At 34.5% G+C, this 21,145-nt stretch overlaps 1 protein-coding gene across 1 annotated transcript in view; it reads left to right on the plus strand.

Moving 5' to 3' along the window:
• LOC132559882 (intermembrane lipid transfer protein VPS13A-like) overlaps nucleotides 1-21,145 on the plus strand; it is a 118,758-nt gene that overhangs the window by 11,283 nt on the left and 86,330 nt on the right. The window contains exons 4-22 of the mRNA XM_060224512.1: nucleotides 697-792; nucleotides 1,182-1,283; nucleotides 1,605-1,774; nucleotides 2,348-2,407; nucleotides 2,577-2,657; nucleotides 3,279-3,333; nucleotides 4,010-4,140; nucleotides 5,888-5,994; nucleotides 7,779-7,950; nucleotides 8,288-8,350; nucleotides 9,263-9,380; nucleotides 11,294-11,394; nucleotides 12,515-12,582; nucleotides 13,817-13,894; nucleotides 14,383-14,584; nucleotides 14,957-15,015; nucleotides 15,931-15,942; nucleotides 19,437-19,589; nucleotides 20,090-20,174. Of these exons, the coding sequence (XP_060080495.1) occupies nucleotides 697-792; nucleotides 1,182-1,283; nucleotides 1,605-1,774; nucleotides 2,348-2,407; nucleotides 2,577-2,657; nucleotides 3,279-3,333; nucleotides 4,010-4,140; nucleotides 5,888-5,994; nucleotides 7,779-7,950; nucleotides 8,288-8,350; nucleotides 9,263-9,380; nucleotides 11,294-11,394; nucleotides 12,515-12,582; nucleotides 13,817-13,894; nucleotides 14,383-14,584; nucleotides 14,957-15,015; nucleotides 15,931-15,942; nucleotides 19,437-19,589; nucleotides 20,090-20,174 (1,913 nt within the window). The remainder of the gene's footprint in view (nucleotides 1-696; nucleotides 793-1,181; nucleotides 1,284-1,604; nucleotides 1,775-2,347; nucleotides 2,408-2,576; nucleotides 2,658-3,278; nucleotides 3,334-4,009; nucleotides 4,141-5,887; nucleotides 5,995-7,778; nucleotides 7,951-8,287; nucleotides 8,351-9,262; nucleotides 9,381-11,293; nucleotides 11,395-12,514; nucleotides 12,583-13,816; nucleotides 13,895-14,382; nucleotides 14,585-14,956; nucleotides 15,016-15,930; nucleotides 15,943-19,436; nucleotides 19,590-20,089; nucleotides 20,175-21,145) is intronic.

Genomic DNA, 21,145 nt, shown 5'->3' on the forward strand with positions numbered 1-21,145 from the left:
CAGCAGCAATTATCAATACCATGACAGCTTTATCAAAATCGTAAAAAAAAATTCTTTAAATAGACATTGTTCAAACCTACCAACGTGTGATGAAATTTCATGGTAGAATGAGCTTATTTGACAGAATAGATTTGTTGCGTTGTTAACATCTGGGCTAACTTTTTTCTGTAACAGGTGGGCTTATTAGATACAGATCTACTTCGCCTTAGTCATACTGTAGAAGGTGACACATTATTACCGTAGTCATACTGTAGAAGGTGACACATTATTACTATAGTCATACTGTAGAAGGTGACACATTATTACCATAGTCATACTGTAGAAGGTGACACATTATTACCGTAGTCATACTGTAGAAGGTGATACATTATTACCGTAGTCATACTGTAGAAGGTGACACATTATTACCATAGTCATACTGTAGAAGGTGACACATTATTACCATAGTCATACTGTAGAAGGTGACACATTATTACCGTAGTCATACTGTAGAAGGTGACACATTATTACCGTAGTCATACTGTAGAAGGTGACACATTATTACCGTAGTCATACTGTTGAAAGTGATGCATTATTACTGTAGTAATAGTGAGTGCATCCATCTTTCTTTCCCTGGAGAGAGCTGATGGTGTGCTTATTAAGTTATATATGATGAAAGATCACATTTAAACATTGGAGACTATTTTTAATTTTAAGGAAAACTGACATTGAAGATTCCTTGGAAGAACCTGTATACCGAGCCTGTGATCGCGTCCATTGATGGCATTTATGCCCTGGCTGTTCCGAACATTGGTAGGTGTCGTGTTTACCTCAAAATAACATCAAAGAGTATGACTGAATAGATAAATTTACATTAAAAAGTCATGATGTCATTAAAAGCTTGAGATCTTTGCTGGCCTGGATCCTCTGGATACCTGGATACATAATTAAGCTGAACAACAAAGAAACACAAAAATTGATTTCAGCTTTTTTTCTTTTAAAAGGAAACTTTAACTACAATTTAATTGGATTGATATTTATCATAAAAAATTATTTGACGACAGGAAGCGATTCATAGTAATTAATTATATTTCATGACTTTCACAATTGACACAAATTAGTTAAATGTAAATGGCACCCGAAAAATGGTTAACGGCGTCTCATTTAAGAGTCGCATGACAATATATATTTCTGTGTTTTAGCAATTAGGTATAATGCCGAGAAGGAAGAGAAAGCTAAACAGGAGGCGAAACAGAGACGATTACAGCAAATTGAAGAGGCTAAACAACTGGAGGCTGAGAAGAGTAAGTTTTACTGGCAGGTGGTAGGGGAATTATAGCGAACTTTTAAACTTATCAAGTATTCCAAGATTTTCTGTACCAAGTTTCATCAATTATGTTAATTTAGTAGATTTTAGAAATTACAGATGTAAACTTGTAATAGGGCTTTTTTTCTATAAATTACAAATGTTGACATTCATTAGCAGAGAACAACTATATCAATCTATATATAACTAGATTTCACATACAAACTGTTAGTAAATGATTTGTGTACATGTTTTTAGCAATATCTAATACCAAGAAGAATTTTCAATTGAGGTTAAGTATCAATTTGTCAATTAACAGACAAACCCAAGGACCCCAAAAAGGACTCTTTTGCTGAGAAAATGGCGACACAGATTATAAAAAATCTCCAAGTAGAGGTGAAAAATATCCACGTCCGTTATGAGGACTCCTACACCAACCCAAAACGTCCGTTTTCGCTAGGAGTCACACTTCAGGAACTTCTATTCCGGGTAAGAAAAAATACAATTATTTTTTTCTGGTCAGGATAGGTTTTCTGTTGTATTTGTTGTAGGCAATATGTTGGAAAATATAGAAATTATGACTTACGATATTTAACTAATGAACTTGGAGATATTTACATTTATTCTAAGGCTAATATGAGACTTAATGATAAAATGAACCACGCACCTGTCTCATTCTAGTGTTATTATTTGTTCAGTTAAATCTGGATTTTGTGATGGGTTGGCAATATATAAAGCAAAGTATATACAGCTGGACTTTTTATGGGGGTTTTTCAGTTCTGAAAATGGAGCCAGTTCTAATTGAAATCATTTTTTATATTTTAATGTATGTGGGTTGGGTGGGGTTGTGGGAGGGTTGTTGGGGGGGGGGGTTGTAGATAACAACCAGATTAACAACCAGGTGGGTTGATATAACAACCAGGTGGGTTGATATAAGGATGAGTTGTGAAACATGAACAGGTGATGATGGAGTGGGCTGGTACATTAGCAGTAATCAGTATGGAAAGTTACACATGGAATGATCAAGTGTTACATAAAATTAATAAATTATGTTAATTTCAGACGACAGATGAGAACTGGACACCATGTATCCTGAGAGAAGCAGTTACTCAAATCTATAAGGTCAGTCTGACAGTTTTATGTCTGAGGTCCACTAATGAAAAATCATTAATCAGTTGATTGAGTAATGAAAATAATCAAAACAATAACACAAAGAAGACGATTCTTGTATTAATTTGAGATACATTAGGTCTATTGAAAAGTGTGAAATGTTTCTGTTTTTATTTCACAGCTCGTCAGACTGGATTCACTGGCTGTATACTGGAACAGTAACTCAGAATGCCTGGACGGTACAGATAAAGCCGTCATACTGGTAGGTCAAAGGTCAAAGCATGTACCAAACGTTTGTCAGCCATTTATCAAGATTTATAAGTTAGTAGATATGAAAATCATATGTTTAAATTTTTTGAAAAGTCTAGTAGATATTTGGTTATGTCTGTATAATTGATTTGTATATACAGTACAGAACAATTTTTGAATATTTGAAATCTTTTGTATATTTACGAGTGAAGCCCACAAGAAATTTGGAGTGTACTTTCATAGTTTATTGGTATTATTGAAAGTCTGGTATATATTAAGACTTTTGAAAGTCCACTTCAGATTTTGTTGTATTTACGTAACTTATGTGTACATTGACCTTTGTACAGTTTGGATTCTGTTGTGTGGCAAAGTTGGGGCCCATGACCCCTCAGTTAAAGAGTTATTGCCCTTTGTGAAAATTTTGTGTCATGAGCATAGCCTTGCTTACTTTAAATCTAGGAGCATGATTGATGTATACATTGGTCATGATAAGAGAATGTGCTGTATACCAAATTCAGGGTCTGCCACTGCTTCATTACAGAATTATTACCCTTTGTTTAAATTTTGTGTCCAATCAAGTCGTTTTATGGGAAGCATTCATCAGTATCACTGAAACTCTTGTATTTACTTGTAGGAGAAGCTGAAGTCAGATATCGCCAGTAAAGACAAGAAAACACAGAGTCAGTACTGTAAGTATGTTAGAATTTATCTATGTCTATAAGTCATCTACTCAAGACTTCAGTCAAACACCCAAGATGTCTTGGGCTGGTCTCAGTAAGGGAGTGGTACAGTGAAATCATTTTTGAGGGGATTTTATTTTATTTGATTTCAGGATACTCTTAATCCATGAATTCATAAGACCACATTTTTTTTGATACAAACAAGTAGATTTATTGAGCTATATTTATCCACAAAATGAAAGGTTCACAAAATAGTGATTTTTGGGAAAACTAGGAAAATTGAAAATATATACTTTCAAAATATATGATATCCAGGAAATGGTTTCCTGTAGTTTTGTTTTTTTTGCCTATTTCACCCTTTTGTCAGTTGGATGGAAATAGAAAGGTATTTAAAATTTGATTTCAAATCTGAAATATATGTTTTCATGCTTCTATTGCAAATTTATCAAGTACTTTTAGAGGAGGGAAAGAAACTTACCTGGCAAATGATTCCCTATGTATAGTATTATAATAAGTCTGTCTATATGTGTGAGATATCTCAAGATCCCAGGAAGATTATATATGCTACATAGTATCAGAACTTCAAAGTCTGCCTTTGTATAGGATATGGTGGTTATTGGTCAAGGTCTAATGTGACAGGTCAAGCTTGACCACTCTTGAAATTAATGAAAATCTTATTTTACAGTGATAAGGCCTATATCTTTGGTGTCACATCTACGTCTGAACACGAAGCCGGAACAAACAAAGTTTACGATTCCTAAGATCTACCTCACACTGGTATTTGATGACATCGCAGTCATGCTCTCCAAAATGCAGGTGAGTAATTTCATGGAATATGTAGTGAAATGGGTCTTCCTTGTAGTATTCCGCTACAGTATACTGAAGTTCTCTGAGAGTGACTTGTCTTGTAAATACTGGGATGCCTTAGGGCAGGTCGGCCACTGCTTGATGTTAGTGTGAGACCCATTGTTAGTCAGTCTACAGTTTGGTCACATCAGTGAACACACAGTTTTTTGCAGCTCTGCACACTGCTGTCCTCGTAGACCATTGTAGCCTGTTTTAGGTTATTGATAATATATATAATAATTATCACACTAAGCTGAAAGAGGAAGATCTTGTTGATCTGATCTAAACTTTGATAAATAGGAAACTGCTGCATGGTTGTACAGTTGAAACTTGTCACGAAATTGCTTGAGTCAAAATTCCGCTTGAATCGAAATTTTTTTCAAGTCCCAATTTTTTCCCTGAGAAAGTAGGATAAATTCATATGATTATTTACTGCCATTCCAATATCAGATTAAACTAAGCTGTCTGCGTGCTATTGTAGCCCTACTTTTGTTCAATCGTAATCAACATCAGGAAACTGATATCGTCAATTTTATTTCTTCAATTTGTTTGAGCCGAAATGCTGATAAGTCAACATTTTTTCCACTGTCCCTTGAATTTCGAGATAACGAGTATGGACTGTAGTTACATTTTGGCTTAACCTTAATTCACCAGTCTTCTGTCCGATGAAATTTTTGGTTTCAAAGAAGATCTAGATTCCTTTGATACGATCAATAACATACACATAGTACTTACTAGTCTGATACCTACAATCAATAGATATGTCATTAAATTCCGGAAAAAAAAAATAAAAAAAACTTCTGTGTTGGACTCCTTCCTATTAGTGATATTACCTGGAATACTATAGTGAAACCTTTTGTACAGTCATATCCACTGTAGGTTTGTCAAGGTTACAGTGATTTAGACATTTAGGGATATTGTGTTTCCACCCTGGATAGTGAACCAGTAGATGTGATGATGTATTACACCTGGTTCTTACCTGTCTGATACCTAAAACTACACACATAAAATGCTGCTTTTATTACACAGGTTTTGATACAGTATTTTGTTAGTAAATTGAAAGTAGATATTACCGACAATAGACTCAATCAGATTCTACAATAATTCTGGTGTAGGGAAATAGTTTGTGGTCCTTTTAAGATAAATGGGTTTCACTTTTAGGTAGATGAAACCAATTTTATGTTTTTAAAAAATGGAACAAATCTGTTGTCAAAATTTTGACTTTCTTTCTGTCCTATTGTTGTTGTCGTTGGTAAGCATATAAGCATCAGGTTATGTAGCAGAAAAAAGTCTGAGATCTTCATATACCAAATGATCAATCAGAAGAGCATTAAATGAAATTGGTGTGGAATTGATGTACTTATGTGTACCGTATACTGATGTTTGTGTTTACAGTATACTGATGTCTGTGTTTACAGTATACTGATGTTTGTGTTTACAGTATACTGATGTCTGTGTTTACAGTATACTGATGTCTGTGTTTACAGTATACTGATGTTTGTGTTTACAGTATACTGATGTTTGTGTTTACAGTATACTGATGTTTGTGTTTACAGTATACTGATGTTTGTGTTTACAGTATACTGATGTTTGTGTTTACAGTATACTGATGTCTGTGTTTACAGTATACTGATGTTTGTGTTTACAGTATACTGATGTTTGTGTTTACAGTATACTGATGTTTGTGTTTACAGTATACTGATGTTTGTGTTTACAGTATACTGATATACTGGAAATGTTGGAGGCTCTAGAGAGGATGACACTAAGAGGAGTATACAGGAAGTACAGGCCGGAGGTTCAAGTACATCAGCACTCCAAACAGTGGTAGGTACAGACAGTGGTAGGTACACATACACTCCAAACAGTGGTAGGTTCACAGGCACTCCAAACAGTGGTAGGTACACATACACTCCAAACAGTGGTAGGTACAGACAGTGGTAGGTACACAGACACTCCAAACAGTGGTAGGTACACATACACTCCAAACAGTGGTAGGTACAGACAGTGGTAGGTACACAGACACTCCAAACAGTGGTAGGTACACATACACTCCAAACAGTGGTAGGTACACATACACTCCAAACAGTGGTAAGCACACATTCACTCCAAACAGTGGTAGGTTCACAGGCACTCCAAACAGTGGTAGGTACACATACACTCCAAACAGTGGTAGGCACATACACTCCAAACAGTGGTAGGTACACATACACTCCAAACAGTGGTAAGCACACATTCACTCCAAACAGTGGTAGGTTCACAGGCACTCCAAACAGTGGTAGGTACACATACACTCCAAACAGTGGTAGGCACATACACTCCAAACAGTGGTAGGTACACATACACTCCAAACAGTGGTAGGTACACATACACTCCAAACAGTGGTAGGCACACACACACACACTCCAAACAGTGGTAGGTACACATCCACTCCAAACAGTGGTAGGTACATATACACTCCAAACAGTGGTAGGCACACACACACTCCAAACAGTGGTAGGTACACATACACTCCAAACAGTGGTAGGTACACATACACTCCAAACAGTGGTAAGCACACATTCACTCCAAACAGTGGTAGGTTCACAGGCACTCGAAACAGTGGTAGGTAAACATACACTCCAAACAGTGGTAGGCACATACACTCCAAACAGTGGTAGGTACACATACACTCCAAACAGTGGTAGGTACACATACACTCCAAACAGTGGTAGGCACACACACACACACTCCAAACAGTGGTAGGTACACATCCACTCCAAACAGTGGTAGGTACATATACACTCCAAACAGTGGTAGGTACACATACACTCCAAACAGTGGTAAGCACACATTCACTCCAAACAGTGGTAGGTTCACAGGCATTCCAAACAGTGGTAGGTAAACATACACTCCAAACAGTGGTAGGCACATACACTCCAAACAGTGGTAGGTACACATACACTCCAAACAGTGGTAGGTACACATACACTCCAAACAGTGGTAGGCACACACACACACTCCAAACAGTGGTAGGTACACATCCACTCCAAACAGTGGTAGGTACATATACACTCCAAACAGTGGTAGGCACACACACACTCCAAACAGTGGTAGGTACACATACACTCCAAACAGTGGTAGGTACATATACACTCCAAACAGTGGTAGGCACACACACACTCCAAACAGTGGTAAGTACATGGGCACTCCAAACAGTGGTAGGTACACATACACTCCAAACAGTGGTAGGCACACACACACTCCAAACAGTGGTTTGTACACATACACTCCAAACAGTGGTAGGTACACTGACAGTCCAATGCATGGAAGATGTTCTTTGTATGGAATATTAGAGACAAACTATTCCCAGCTTCTACTACATGTTGTAAGAAGTGACTAACTGTCTGGTAATAAGCCCACCCATTTACATTGGTTTTTGGTAGAATTATCCTCAAACTACTATTTTTTATTGTTTATTAACAAGTCCATCCCTGACACTGAGTCAAAAGTTTTGTGCTTGTCATTTTGGTATATTGTAGATGAAATACAACTCATCTCTTCATCATGCTTTTCCATCAGGTAAATTTCAAATTTATCCAAAACTTCAAAACTTTATAATTTTTCTAAAGGTGGCATTTTGCAATGACTAGTGTGTTGGAAGAGACAGTGCGACGCCGTCACCGCATGTGGTCGTGGAATCACATCAGTCGACATCGTAAAAACATGCGTGATTACAGGGAAGCCTATATAAAGAAACTAGACAGTAAGAAAGTAGCCAGCGATGTACAGAAGAAGATTGAGGTAAAAATATAGTAACACCATCTTGTTTAATCTCTGATCAAAAGTAAAATGATAATACGGGTTAACGTCACAGGTTTTTGTATAAAAGTCAAGTGGCTCTAAGTATTGTACAACAAACACCGGTAATCAGAATCTTTCATTATAAATATAGAATTAGAAACAATTAAATTGTAATGCCAAGATTTCTATAGAGGGAATGAATTTTCTGAGGGTTTTTTTCGGGTGAACAGAATCTGAACCCACAGTGTTCAGTCATGTCTGAGCTATCTTAGATCATTGTATACTTGATACCTGACATTGTGTTGTGTGCTGTAATGATATTTGTTACCATTTGTAGGAATGTGAACGAGTATTGGATGTTTTCAGTCTCACATTGATGAGACAGCAAGCTGAAGTGGAGGTATGAATTATATCTGTTAAAAACCTTAACTCTGATGTGAATCACAAGTGCACTGTGTTAGGTAATATATATCCTTATCTCTGACACAAATTACAAGTATAATGTGTAAGGTAGCATATAACCTTAACTCTGACACAGATCACAGGTGTAATGTGTAAGGTAGCATATAACCTTAACTCTGACACAAAACACAGATCTAATGTGTAAGGTAGCATATAACCTTAACTCTGACACAAAACACAGATCTAATGTGTAAGGTAGCATATAACCTTAACTCTGACACAAAACACAGATCTAATGTGTAAGGTAGCATATAACCTTAACTCTGACACAAAACACAGATCTAATGTGTAAGGTAGCATATAACCTTAACACTGACACAAAACACAGATATAATGTGTAAGGTAGCATATAACCTTAACACTGACACAAAACACAGATATAATGTGTAAGGTAGCATATAACCTTAACTCTGACACAAAACACAGATATAATGTGTAAGGTAGCATATAACCTTAACACTGACACAAAACACAGATATAATGTGTAAGGTAGCATATAACCTTAACTCTGACACAAAACACAGATATAATGTGTAAGGTAGCATATAAACCTTAACACTGACACAAATCACAGGTATAATGTGTAAGGTAGCATATAATCTTAACTCTGACACAAATCAAAAATATAATGTGTAAGGCAGCATATATCCTTAACTCTGACACAAATCAAAAATACAATGTGTAAGGTAGCATACATCTTTAACTCTAACACAAATTACCGTTGTAATCTATAAGGATACCATGACATGTAATCTTAACATTACTCCAATCATGGCTAATGTGGAATGTGACATAAACCTTAAACTGTTACAAATCTCAGATACAAAAGGATTGTTTCTGTCTTAATTAGGCGGCGAAGCTTGGTGCTAAGAGAGAGAAAGAGAAGGAAGAGAAAGGCTGGTTTGGCGGATTATTTGGAGGAAAGAAGAAAAAAGAAAGTGTGTCCAGTAAAGACGCAGGCGACATTCGTAAGTGCTGTTGATAACTCGGATAACTACAGATAATAACCAGAAATACGTTCTGGAATGGAAATTTGATAACTTACAAAAATGATGAAATTGTTCAAATTAGGAAGTATAACTGAATTTGTGATGAGAAATATTTTCAATCTTGATCAGTACCACATTATGGATGGTTATATTCGGTTACATACTATAAGGAAGTACCAATGTTGATATGAGCTAGTAAGGTCTCTATTATATGTAATAGTAAGATGTAATGACAAACATGATCTGATCCTGTTGGGACTTGATTTAGTGAGATCTGGCATTCAGAGCGGACTCTCTACCTCTTAATAAAGAGACACTAGGTCATCATAATAATGGGAAATTTCCAATGGTCAAAATAAATGGAATTCCCATATGTCAAAATAGAGGTAATTCCCATAAGTCACAATAAAGTGAGATTCTCACTTGTCATAGAAAGGGAAATTCTCATGAGTCATAATAAAGGGTGATTCCCACTAGTCAAAAATAAAGGGAAACTCCCACAAGTCAAAATAAAGTTAACATTCCCACTAGTCAAATTCAAGGACAGTTCCAACTGGTTGAAAGAAAGGGAAATTCCCACTAGTCAATAATAAAGGGAAACCCCCATAAGTCAAAAATAAAGGGAAACTCCCACAAGTCAAAATAAAGTTAACATTCCCACTAGTCAAATTCAAGGACAGTGCCAACTGGTTGAAATAAAGGGAAATTCACACTAATGGAAGATTCATACTAGTGGAAATCTATGACTGTTCCCACTAGTTGAAAGAAAGGGAAATTCCCACTAGTCAAAAATAAAGGGAAACTCCCATAAGTAAAAAATAAAGGGAAACTCCCATAAGTCAAAAATAAAGGGAAACTCCCATAAGTCAAAAATAAAGGGAAACTCCCGTAAGTCAAAAATAAAGGGAAACTCCCGTAAGTCAAAAATAAAGGGAAACTCCCATAAGTCAAAAATAAAGGGAAACTCCCATAAGTCAAAAATAAAGGGAAACTCCCATAAGTCAAAAATAAAGGGAAACTCCCACAAGTCAAAAATAAAGGGAAACTCCCACAAGTCAAAAATAAAGGGAAACTCCCACAAGTCAAAAATAAAGGGAAACCCCCACAAGTCAAAAATAAAGGGAAACCCCCACAAGTCAAAAATAAAGGGAAACTCCCATAAGTCAAAAATAAAGGGAAACTCCCATAAGTCAAAAATAAAGGGAAACTCCCATAAGTCAAAAATAAAGGGAAACTCCCATAAGTCAAAAATAAAGGGAAACTCCCATAAGTCAAATTCAGGGACAATTCCGAATGGTAGATATAAAAGGAAATCCACAATAGTGGTCACACTTGTAGAAATCGGCGACATTTCCCGTGAGTGAAAGATAAAGGGAAACCCCCATAAGTAAAAAATAAAGGGAAATTCCTATGAGTATATTAAGGTTCCTGTACTCTCAGCTTCTAAACTACTCTCTCCTTCACAAAGTCTTCTACCTTGAAGATGATTAAAGCCAAGGTTCTATATCTCTAAGGGATTATCTGTAGCTCTGACACAATTTTTACATATGATATGCTATGGTGAACTTAGGTTATGATGAAGTGTTATAGTGATTGGAATGTAGGGTACCCTGGAGTGATGTTTGTGGGATTATAGCTATTCAATCAATATGGTATAATTAATAGTTGTTATATTTTGTGTTAAAATATTACACACTTTGACTTCAGGTTAGGTGCCGCTATATTCAGATGTAATATTCAAAAGATGAAAAAGTTTGATAATTATATGATCTTAATATGGATGGGCTTAATTACTGGGCATGGGCTTATTGTCATAAATACAGTGGTGATAATAGTACTTGTTTTTTGTATATTGTTCAGTGTATGGAATTTTTTTATAACCTTCTCTACAGAGGAGAAATTCCAGGAACTTTACACTCCTGAAGAAAAGGCCAAACTATACAGTGCTATTGGTTACCAGGAGAATGAGTCTGATCCAACGTTACCAAAAGAGGTATGACTTCAAGTTACATAAAAACAAAATACATGATTGGTCAGTATTATAACATGTATTCTGTTGATCCTACAACATTTGTTAAAAATTGTCACTCTCAGACCTCTGAATCAACAGTTTGTGTTAAACCTGTTTGGCACTGACTCTGAATCAACAGTTTGTGTTAAACCTGTTTGGCACTGACTCTGAATCAACAGTTTGTGTTAAACCTGTTTGGCACCGACTCTGGATCAACAGTTTGCGTTAAACCTGTTTGGCACCGACTCTGGATCAACAGTTTGCGTTAAACCTGTTTGGCACCGACTCTGAATCAACAGTTTGCGTTAAACCTGTTTGACTCTGAATAACAGTTTGCGTTAAACCTGTTTTGTCTGAATCAACAGTTTGTGTTAAACCTGTTTGGCACTGACTCTGAATCAACAGTTTGTGTTAAACCTGTTTGGCACTGATCCGAATCAGTTTTATTTTCACGCTTGTATGTTGTCTATATTACACTCACAAGACGTAATTAACAGCCAGAAAGTGCTGACATGTATAGTTTTCTCTATCAGACTGGAGTTTGACATACAAGTAATAAACAATACACTGTAGAATCATTTTCATGGAGAATTTATTTTCATTGTTTTTGTGGGTACACTATATCTAGGTAGATTGATTAAACTCTATTTATCCTTGAAATCATTAAGTATTCATAATGTACTATTATTTGATAAACCATGAAAATTTAAGTCCCACAAATATTTCTGATTTTACATTATTTTCACTCTGATATATACACCAGAATTTTTACTAATCAGGTTCCTGTAAAAACTAAGTCTGAAAATGGAATAGTAATTCTTATAACACAACCAGTAGAAGATTAAAATTGGATGTTTCGATGACTACACAGTCACCTTCCTCTTATAACACAACCAGTAGAAGATTAAAATGGGATGTTTCGATGACTGCACAGTCACCTTCATCTTATAACTATGTTTGTAGTCCTCAAAACGTCACACTCTAATCTTCTACTGGTTGTGTTATAAGAACTACTATTCTATTGACAATACCAACCTGAAAAAAATGTTTCGAAATTAATGTTAAAATGTTCATGATTTCAATATCTCTCTTGACTTTTCAGTTTGTAGCAGTGAAGTTTGTGACCAAATTAACAAACCTGTCATTTACCCTGAAGGATGACAGTAGAAGGTAAACATCTGATGATTAAAGTTTTCGGTAGTGAGGGACAATGATCTGTAAGTTATCGGTAGTGATGGAGGAGGATGAGATCTGATCTATAATTTGATAGTTATGGGTAGTGATGGAGGCGGATGAGATCTGATCTATAATTTGATAGTTATCGGTAGTGATGGAGGAGGATGAGATCTGATCTATAATTTGATAGTTATTGGTAGTGACGGAGGAGGATGAGATCTGATCTATAATTTGATAGTTATCGGTAGTGATGGAGGATGATAAGATCTGATCTATAATTTGATAGTTATCGGTAGTGATGGAGGAGGATGAGATCCGATCTATAATTTGATAGTTATTGGTAGTGATGGAGGAGGATGAGATCTGATCTATAATTTGATAGTTATCGGTAGTGATGGAGGAGGATGAGATCTGATCTATAATTTGATAGTTATCGGTAGTGATGGAGGAGGATGAGATCTGATCTATAATTTGATAGTTATCGGTAGTGATGGAGGAGGATGAGATCTGATCTATAATTTGATAGTTATCGGTAGTGATGGAGGAGGATGAGATCTGATCTATAATTTAATCATTAAACTTCATATGATGTGATGATTGATTATCATGTTTCATTATCGATCATCGATACCTTAAATATTTTAATTACCAAAACAAAATTCTTATCGTGCAAAATAAAGATGTCAATTGCAAATATTATTTATTCTCATGTTAATCCTAGGTAAGTGAAGTATTTTAAGTCAAAATTACCAAAAAATAGGGAAAAGGAAAAGGAAGAAAAATCAGAGAAGAAAATTTACTGAAACAGAAAATTCATTCACAGGTCGTATGATTGGTCAGATATCTGTTGGTCAAAAATCATGTGACATGACTGACCAATGGTCTGTTAGTGAATTTAATGTGACTTGACCCCCAGCAATCATTCACTGATATTGCTGACCGATACTATAAATAGTTTGGAGTCTTTAATGATGATAAGTAGACCTGTATTTTACATTAAAGTGTTAAGTGTTAATTTGAAAAACAGAGTTACATGTTGTATGTTTAAATATCTGAGAGTACTGATATATTATCATATTAAGGACTGAAATACAGAAATTCAGTGGAAATAAAAGTCGAGAAACGATGTTGTATACATAGAGTGATTGAATTATCACAAAGCATTAATCTGATACACTTTCACACACATTTTCTTGTGAAATTTGTACTTATTATTGTTTTATTCAAGAGATCCACAAATTTTACGGCTACAATTGAAAGACGTTTTTTCATCATTCGGACAAAGACCTGCAGCTTCAGCTATACAGTAAGTAGCTGATGCTAGGACAGATTGAATAACTCCGTAAAATTGTTAAAGGTCAGAGAAAATAAAGGAAAAATAAATGAGAATATGCTTACACGTTCCAGTACAGGGAGATAACTCTAGCAAGCATATCAATACTTATTATTCAGGAAGTTTTTCACAAAGAAACAGTAACAACTTGCTAACTATAACAGTGCTGGTCCTGTTATTTCAGGTGTAGGAGACACATCATTGTTTGGATAAATAATGACCAGTCAATTAAGTCTTTGTGCTTTGTACAGATGTGCAGTACATTACTGTACAAAATCTGGCTTTATGTGGATGCTTTTAAATAACACTAGAAACAATAATCATTGTTATTTATTGAGGATGAAATACATGTTTATCAAAATACTAATTTTCCAATCGTTGATTATCAACAAGAGACAGGAGATTAGTAGGATGTTCTGATATTCCAGTGTGTTAATACATTAACTTCCAATGTCTTCTAGACTGGAGGCTAAGATTGACCGGTTCACTGTTAATGGTGTCCAGCAGAACGGTCAGACTCCACGGATGGTTGTATCACAGACGGAGGAGGCTGACCAAGTGTACTCCCTCCTGGATGTCCAGGTTGAAACTAATCCACTAGATGGCGCTTGTGACACAAGAGTTCGGGTCAATGCTCGACCGTTACAAATGGTTTATGATGCTGTAAGTGAAGTCTTGAATTAGTAATTTATTCTTGTAAGTTTCCCGGTCATATCGTTTCTGTTGGTGAAGAAGTGAATATGTTGTCATAACTTCCTCCATGAGTATTAGAAAAAATGATGTTTTTTTTTCTCAGGTAGGGTGTGGTCATATAACTTCTGTTGTTAAAAAGTGAATGTGTTGTCATAAAGTAGTGTACAGAAAAAAAGGGAAAAAAGTATGCAAAACAAGGACGTTCACACATTTCATAAAAGATTTCTGTATGTTTAATGAAAATATATATAAATATTTCATCAATGATTTTTGTTGAATAATAACTCTTTTATATGAATAATATTGATTTTCTGGAATGAAAGATTTTTTTTTTCAATGTAGGTGACTGTGAACCAGTTGGCTGAATTTTTCAAACCTCCTGAGGAAATTCGTCTTCAACAGTAAGTACAAGATACTTCTTCTCTTGATTTATAGAACTCACAACAAGGAAAAAATATTGTAAAATAGAACTGAACTCAAAAACATTGATGAAAATGAAATTAAATTAGTGAAATTTAGTAATAATCTGTCTTCTCATTTATCATATGTATAAAATTTGTCTATACCAAGGAGATATGCTTCCTTAGTGATTTGTATCTCCAGTCCTAAAGAGTTACAATTTCAAAAATTCAAATTCTGTTCAGATTAGAAATTCAGTGTACTCTAGATTTGATCAATTGTTGAGTTAAGCATTAGACTAGACTTTGTAAAGAAAAATCAATAAATTTTTAGGATTATTTATCTATTCCTTTTCATTGATTTACATTAAGAATTAATCACTTTGAAGTCAATTAGATTAACACAAATTTGTGACCTGACTGAAGAGATCAATGCTCATTTTACCAGTTATATGATTCACAAGATTATACAGCAATATTTTGGTACATTGTTTCAAAATGTTGTTTTCCCAGGTAGGGTGTGCTTATTGCACCTCTCTTCAGTCTGTCCTGTAACTGTAACGCAGTCTTTTAAGAATAGTTTACAAAATTCTTGTAGCTGGTTATGACAGAAATAAAAGTTAAAATGTCCTCTCAAACATGAACTCACGGGAACATTTGATGGTTTTTAAAATAAAGAATTCATGAAAATGAAAAGATTGACAGAAATTACATGGATTATAAGTACTTTGATGTTACTATGTTTTTTGGTGGGAATGACAGAAAATATTTTTGAAAGAAAAAAAATGTATTTGAATAATATCAAATGGAAGAAACCTAATGTTTTAATAAAAAAAACTGGAAAAAACAAGAATTTTTATTTTCATTAAAGAGAGAAATGCTTGGTTTAATATGTCTATACTGGTGTTTTGTTCCCAGGATAAACCTACAGTAAGTATAGTGGTGATGACAGTGTACAGTAATAGATGTTCAGATTTATTTCAGGTATAACGTCGGGATAAAAATGAAGGGAAATGTCTTTATTTTGTCAATACAGTAAACCTATAGTAAACAGGTACTTGGTATCTTGATCAGCAGTATTCACCATGTATAACAACAATTACTCACTTAACTACTTTGTCTTTAATACGTAATAAACATCGGTCATAGAATCCATTTTTTTTTATTATTGTTGTCTTGGATTAATTCTGATATGGTTTATTATTATAGAAAAGAGAGAAGTTAAATTCCTAAATTGTGTGCTTTTTTCTATTTTCCTTCTTGTTGTAAGTGTGGTGATTTCACAAATTCACATGAGTTTTGTTACTACTGTACTAAAAATCATTGAGTGAATTCAATAATATAATTATTGGAGTTGAAAATATGACAGATTAAAAAATGCAACATGAAAGGAAGAAAAAATCATAGAACATTCAAACATTAGATCCACTTGTATGTAAGAAATGTTTGTCTGGAAAGGCTGTCGGTTATGGATCCTAATGTAAAAAAATATTTAGTGATTTAACCTTTATATAGAGATCACTTGTGTATAAAGGCCATTATTCTCTGCTGCCATGCATGACCTTTATAGACAGGTTTCACTGTATTGAATAAGCAGGTCAGATTTGGTTTGATTATCTGTTACACATATGGTTTGATACAACTTGTATTGATCTTGTCAATATTTTATTGCAGTTGTAAACATCAAATGTGAAGTGTTTTTAATTTAGAATTGACTTTACTAGAATAGTCTTTTTGTCCCGAAATATTTGAGATATTTGTGATTTTTTTTGTTACCCAATCCAGCGTTTGTTGTTAAATTTCTTTATGTTGATTGAAAATATGTTTTATTTGTTCAGAATTTGGTTTAAATGATTTCATATTATTTTTCTATTTTTTTTCCGTTTAAATCTGACGAAAAACAGGAAAATTTTTTTGCACAGAATGAAATTAATTATTTTAGACTTTGCCTCAGATGATCTATTGCGATCATCTTTAATCTGGCGTTGTCCATCGTCTGTTGTGCATCATAAACAATCTACATTTTCAATTTTTCCTCAATAACCGAAAGGCCTAGACTCATTAAATTGGTCCAGTAGCATGGTGGGATGAAGCGGTATCATGTTTGTTCAAATGAATTACCTTGACCTTTATTCAAGGTCACTGGGGTCAAATATGGCAAACTTCAACATCATTGTTATCAGTTTCGTTTAATTAAAAATCAAGCCTTCAAACTTAGAAATAATAAAAACTTGTAAGTATGCATAAATCTGTTCTGTAGCCCCAATGCTGGGACTGATGGACAGGTTCTAAAACTGTCTAAAGGCCTGAAGACCTCAGGTGACCGTTAAGGTCCATGGGCCTCTTGTATAAAGATAAATGCCTTTATGTAGGTGATGATGACAAACATCTATTAAGGAAATTTATTGTTTTTAGATTCAATTCCTTGTAATATTCAATAGTTTAATTGGATCTTTTGTTATATATTTTAAATGTTTATTTTTTAATTATTTGTTTCCCATGTTGTACACCTGTTTAAATTTAATATTCCGTATTTTTCTAGACGTTATTGAATGGATATTTTAAATAAAGACACAGAATTTTAGTTATGTGAGCTAGCTTTGAGACCTTTTCTCCAGATTTCACTATTTTTCTTTTTATATCAATTAGAATAAAAGAAATGAAAGATTTTGATTTCTAAAGATAAATGTGAACACTAATTGTAGTACTTTATGTTATATAGATTCTGTTGAATTTCAGGTTTAAATAAGAATGAAGCTATTAGGACTGTTATTGGAAACAAATTTTTTAAATTCTTTTTATTTGGTTCCCATGTTGTATACTGTTTTGAATTTAGTATTTCATATTTTCCTTGATTTAAGTTGAAAAAACTTTTTTCGCAGTTGTTGTAAAATAAATAAAGTTTGTATGAAAATGTTGACACTGATTTTTAATAATGTTCCAAAAACCATGAATTTCATTATAAAGACAGGGGGATATATAGAAATCACTTTTTGTGCTATAGGTGCATATGTCCAAGGCCTGTGTACAAGATGTCTCATGACCTTCAACAATTCAGAATTGTCAAAAAAAATCACATTGATAAGTTCATGTTTCTGTCCAATACTCTTTCCCCTTTTTTTTGCTTTTTGAAAATTCTTAAGAAATTAAATTTAAATATATTCATTAGTTCATTTATTTGATTAAAAAAAATGACAAAAAATTTATAATATTTTAGAAATTTGACATTTTGAAGATTTTTGTCATGCAGTATCTCATACACACCACTAAAAAATGAAATGATTTGAAGCATTATATAATAGATAGAATTATTTTAAAGTTTCCATTTGAAATGTTAATTGGTTTTGCTAAAACTTCAAATATTTTGTCTGAAAAGCGTCCAGGGACTTTGATAATGACAATATATAGGAGTGATATTTTCAGTGTAACACGTTGTTCAGTCCTGTCCCTGTAGCTGATCTAGTCTATTCTGTGATTTCTTCTTTATACCAGGGAAATATTTATTCTATCAACTTAGTAACCTCTGACACATCTTCTGGGCTGTGACTTGTCCTAGCTATGCTCTGAAAATCTTAATGATTTTGTATTTTATGATTGGATCTATTGCATAGAAGTGTATAAGATTCTATTTCTCATATACTATACTGTACCTTTGTATACTGTATCTATTGCATACATACAGCATGAACTGTCCAACACCTTTACAGCAAGAAAATTGTTTATGTCTCGTATACTGTACACAAGGCTTCAGGGACAGAGGTTCCCTTTCTCTAAGGTACTCAAGTTAATGTGACAAAAAGATTTTGTTGGAAAACTGGCTGCTCTTAGCAAGGGAAATAACCTAGCAGTATACATAATTCACCCTTTAAAGATTATTGATATGTTGTAGAGTTGGATGGATACCAGAAAATGATCTGAATACAAAAAAAACCCAGTTCATTTCATATGTAGAAAATTGTGTAAACAACAAGAAAAGCTTAAATGTTAGAGTAGATACTAATGTGTAGTTGTCTTAGTAATGTCAAAGTTTAAAGGTCAGGTATAGGTTAAGTTCAAGGTCAAAGTTATTTGGCCAATTAGTCAAGGAGGTGGAAAACCAATAACCAACCAACCAGTATCTAAATGTGAACAGATTCTGTCCTTTTTTCCAGGGATTTCTTCAACCTTTCATTAAGTTGTCTTTGTAATCAGAAAATACTGTTCCCTTTGTCTTTTGAATTGGACAACAATTTGATAAAGTTTTAAGAGAGTTGTATTAGAACAGAAACTGTAATAAACATTGGGTATAGGATTTTTGTTTGAAAGGGACAGAATTATTAACAGAATAACTCACAGATGATAGAGTTGATACATCACTACAGATTGATCAACAGAGATTTCTATGATTGAAGACATTGCTATTCATGTTTATTCTAATGTTTTAGGTTATCACAGGCTGCTGTTGCTAAATTTGAAGACTTCAAAGAGCAGTCAGCGACAGGACTTCAGCATGCCATAGACATGCGCAAATATACAGACATAAGGATTGATGTCAAGTCATCTTACGTCATTGTACCAGAGGGAGGCTTCTACAAAAAGTAGGTCACTGGGTCGCTAAACCTAAGGGAGGCTTCTACAAAAAGTAGGTCACTGGGTCGCTAAACCTAAGGAAGGCTTCTACAAATAATAGCTCACTGGGTCACTAAACCTAAGGGAGGTTTATACAAAATGTAGGTCACTGGGTCGCTAAACCTAAGGGAGGCTTCTACAAATAATAGCTCACTGGGTCACTAAACCTAAGGGAGGTTTATACAAAAAGTAGGTCACGTAGTCGCTAAACCAAAGGGAGGCTTCCACAAAAAGTAGGTCACTTGGCCATTGAACCAGCAGGAGTAAACAAACAATAGAGATGGAGGCTTTTACAAAAATTAGGTCAATGGGTCATTCTGCTAAAGCAGTTCTGCGTTTAAAAGTAGTTCACTGAGTCTACAATAATTTAGGTCACTTAAGGGGATTTTTACAATGTCTGCCACTTAATGACTTCTTATATAGGTCACAAAGTCCTAGATTTGTCATCATTTTTTGTTTTCTTTTACAGGAATTGTAGGCAGTTGATCCTTGACCTTGGTAATCTGAAGGTCAACAGTGAAAAGAACCAAACATCTTCTGGGGTTAAGGGTCAGGTAAGGTTAAATGTCATAGAAAAATGATAAATAATGCCTGTTAAAGCCTCAGATGTGTTACTTACTGCTTGTTTACCATCTTGTTAAATTTGTACCGTAACAACTGTAGGAACTTAAAGTAGTGTGAAAGTCAAAAGGTTTGTCAAGGTCAAACTATACCTTATAGCTTTAAAATGCATCCCATGATTTTGGTATGATTGTACATATCATAAGGCTTCATCATGTGATGTTTTTTTTAAATATTATATAAAAGTCAATAGCACCTTTTGATAAAAATTTAGATTTGGACAAAGTAGAGTCAAACAATTAATCAAACTGCATCATACAGCTGTTTTGTCCTTATTGGACTCATCAGTGACGCTACATCACACAGTTGTTTCGTCCTTCTAGCACTCGTCAGTGATGCTACATCATACAGCTGTTTCGTCCTTCTAGGACTCATCAGTGATGCTACATCACACAGCTGTTTCGTCCTTCTAGGACTCATCAGTGATGCTACATCATACAGCTGTTTCGTCCTTCTAGGACTCATCAGTGATGTTACATCATACAGTTGTTTCGTCCTTCTAGGACTCGTCAGTGATGCTACATCATGCAGCTGTTTCGTCCTTCTAGGACTCATAAGTGATTCTACATCACACAGCTGTTTCGTCCTTCTAGGACTCATCAGTGATGCTACATCATACAGCTGTTTCGTCCTTCTAGGACTCGTCAGTGATGCTACATCATACAGCAGTTTCGTCCTTATGGGACTCGTCAGTGATGCTACATCATACAGCTGTTTCGCTGATATGCAAATGTTATATCTAAGAAGTAAACATGACTGTTATAAAAGGGAAATAATCTTATAACATTGCAGCGATGATCTTCCTTAATTAATCTTCTCAACACGACTTATTACTCTATTTATTCACAATTTCAAAGCCACAATCAGTCCACGAGTCCACATCTTTAAACCCCATTGCTTCCAA

Source organism: Ylistrum balloti, unplaced genomic scaffold, assembly GCF_031769215.1.
Source record: "Ylistrum balloti isolate Yb309-2 unplaced genomic scaffold, AGI_CSIRO_Ybal_v1 Utg370990, whole genome shotgun sequence".
Classification (NCBI taxonomy): Eukaryota; Metazoa; Mollusca; class Bivalvia; order Pectinida; family Pectinidae; genus Ylistrum; species Ylistrum balloti.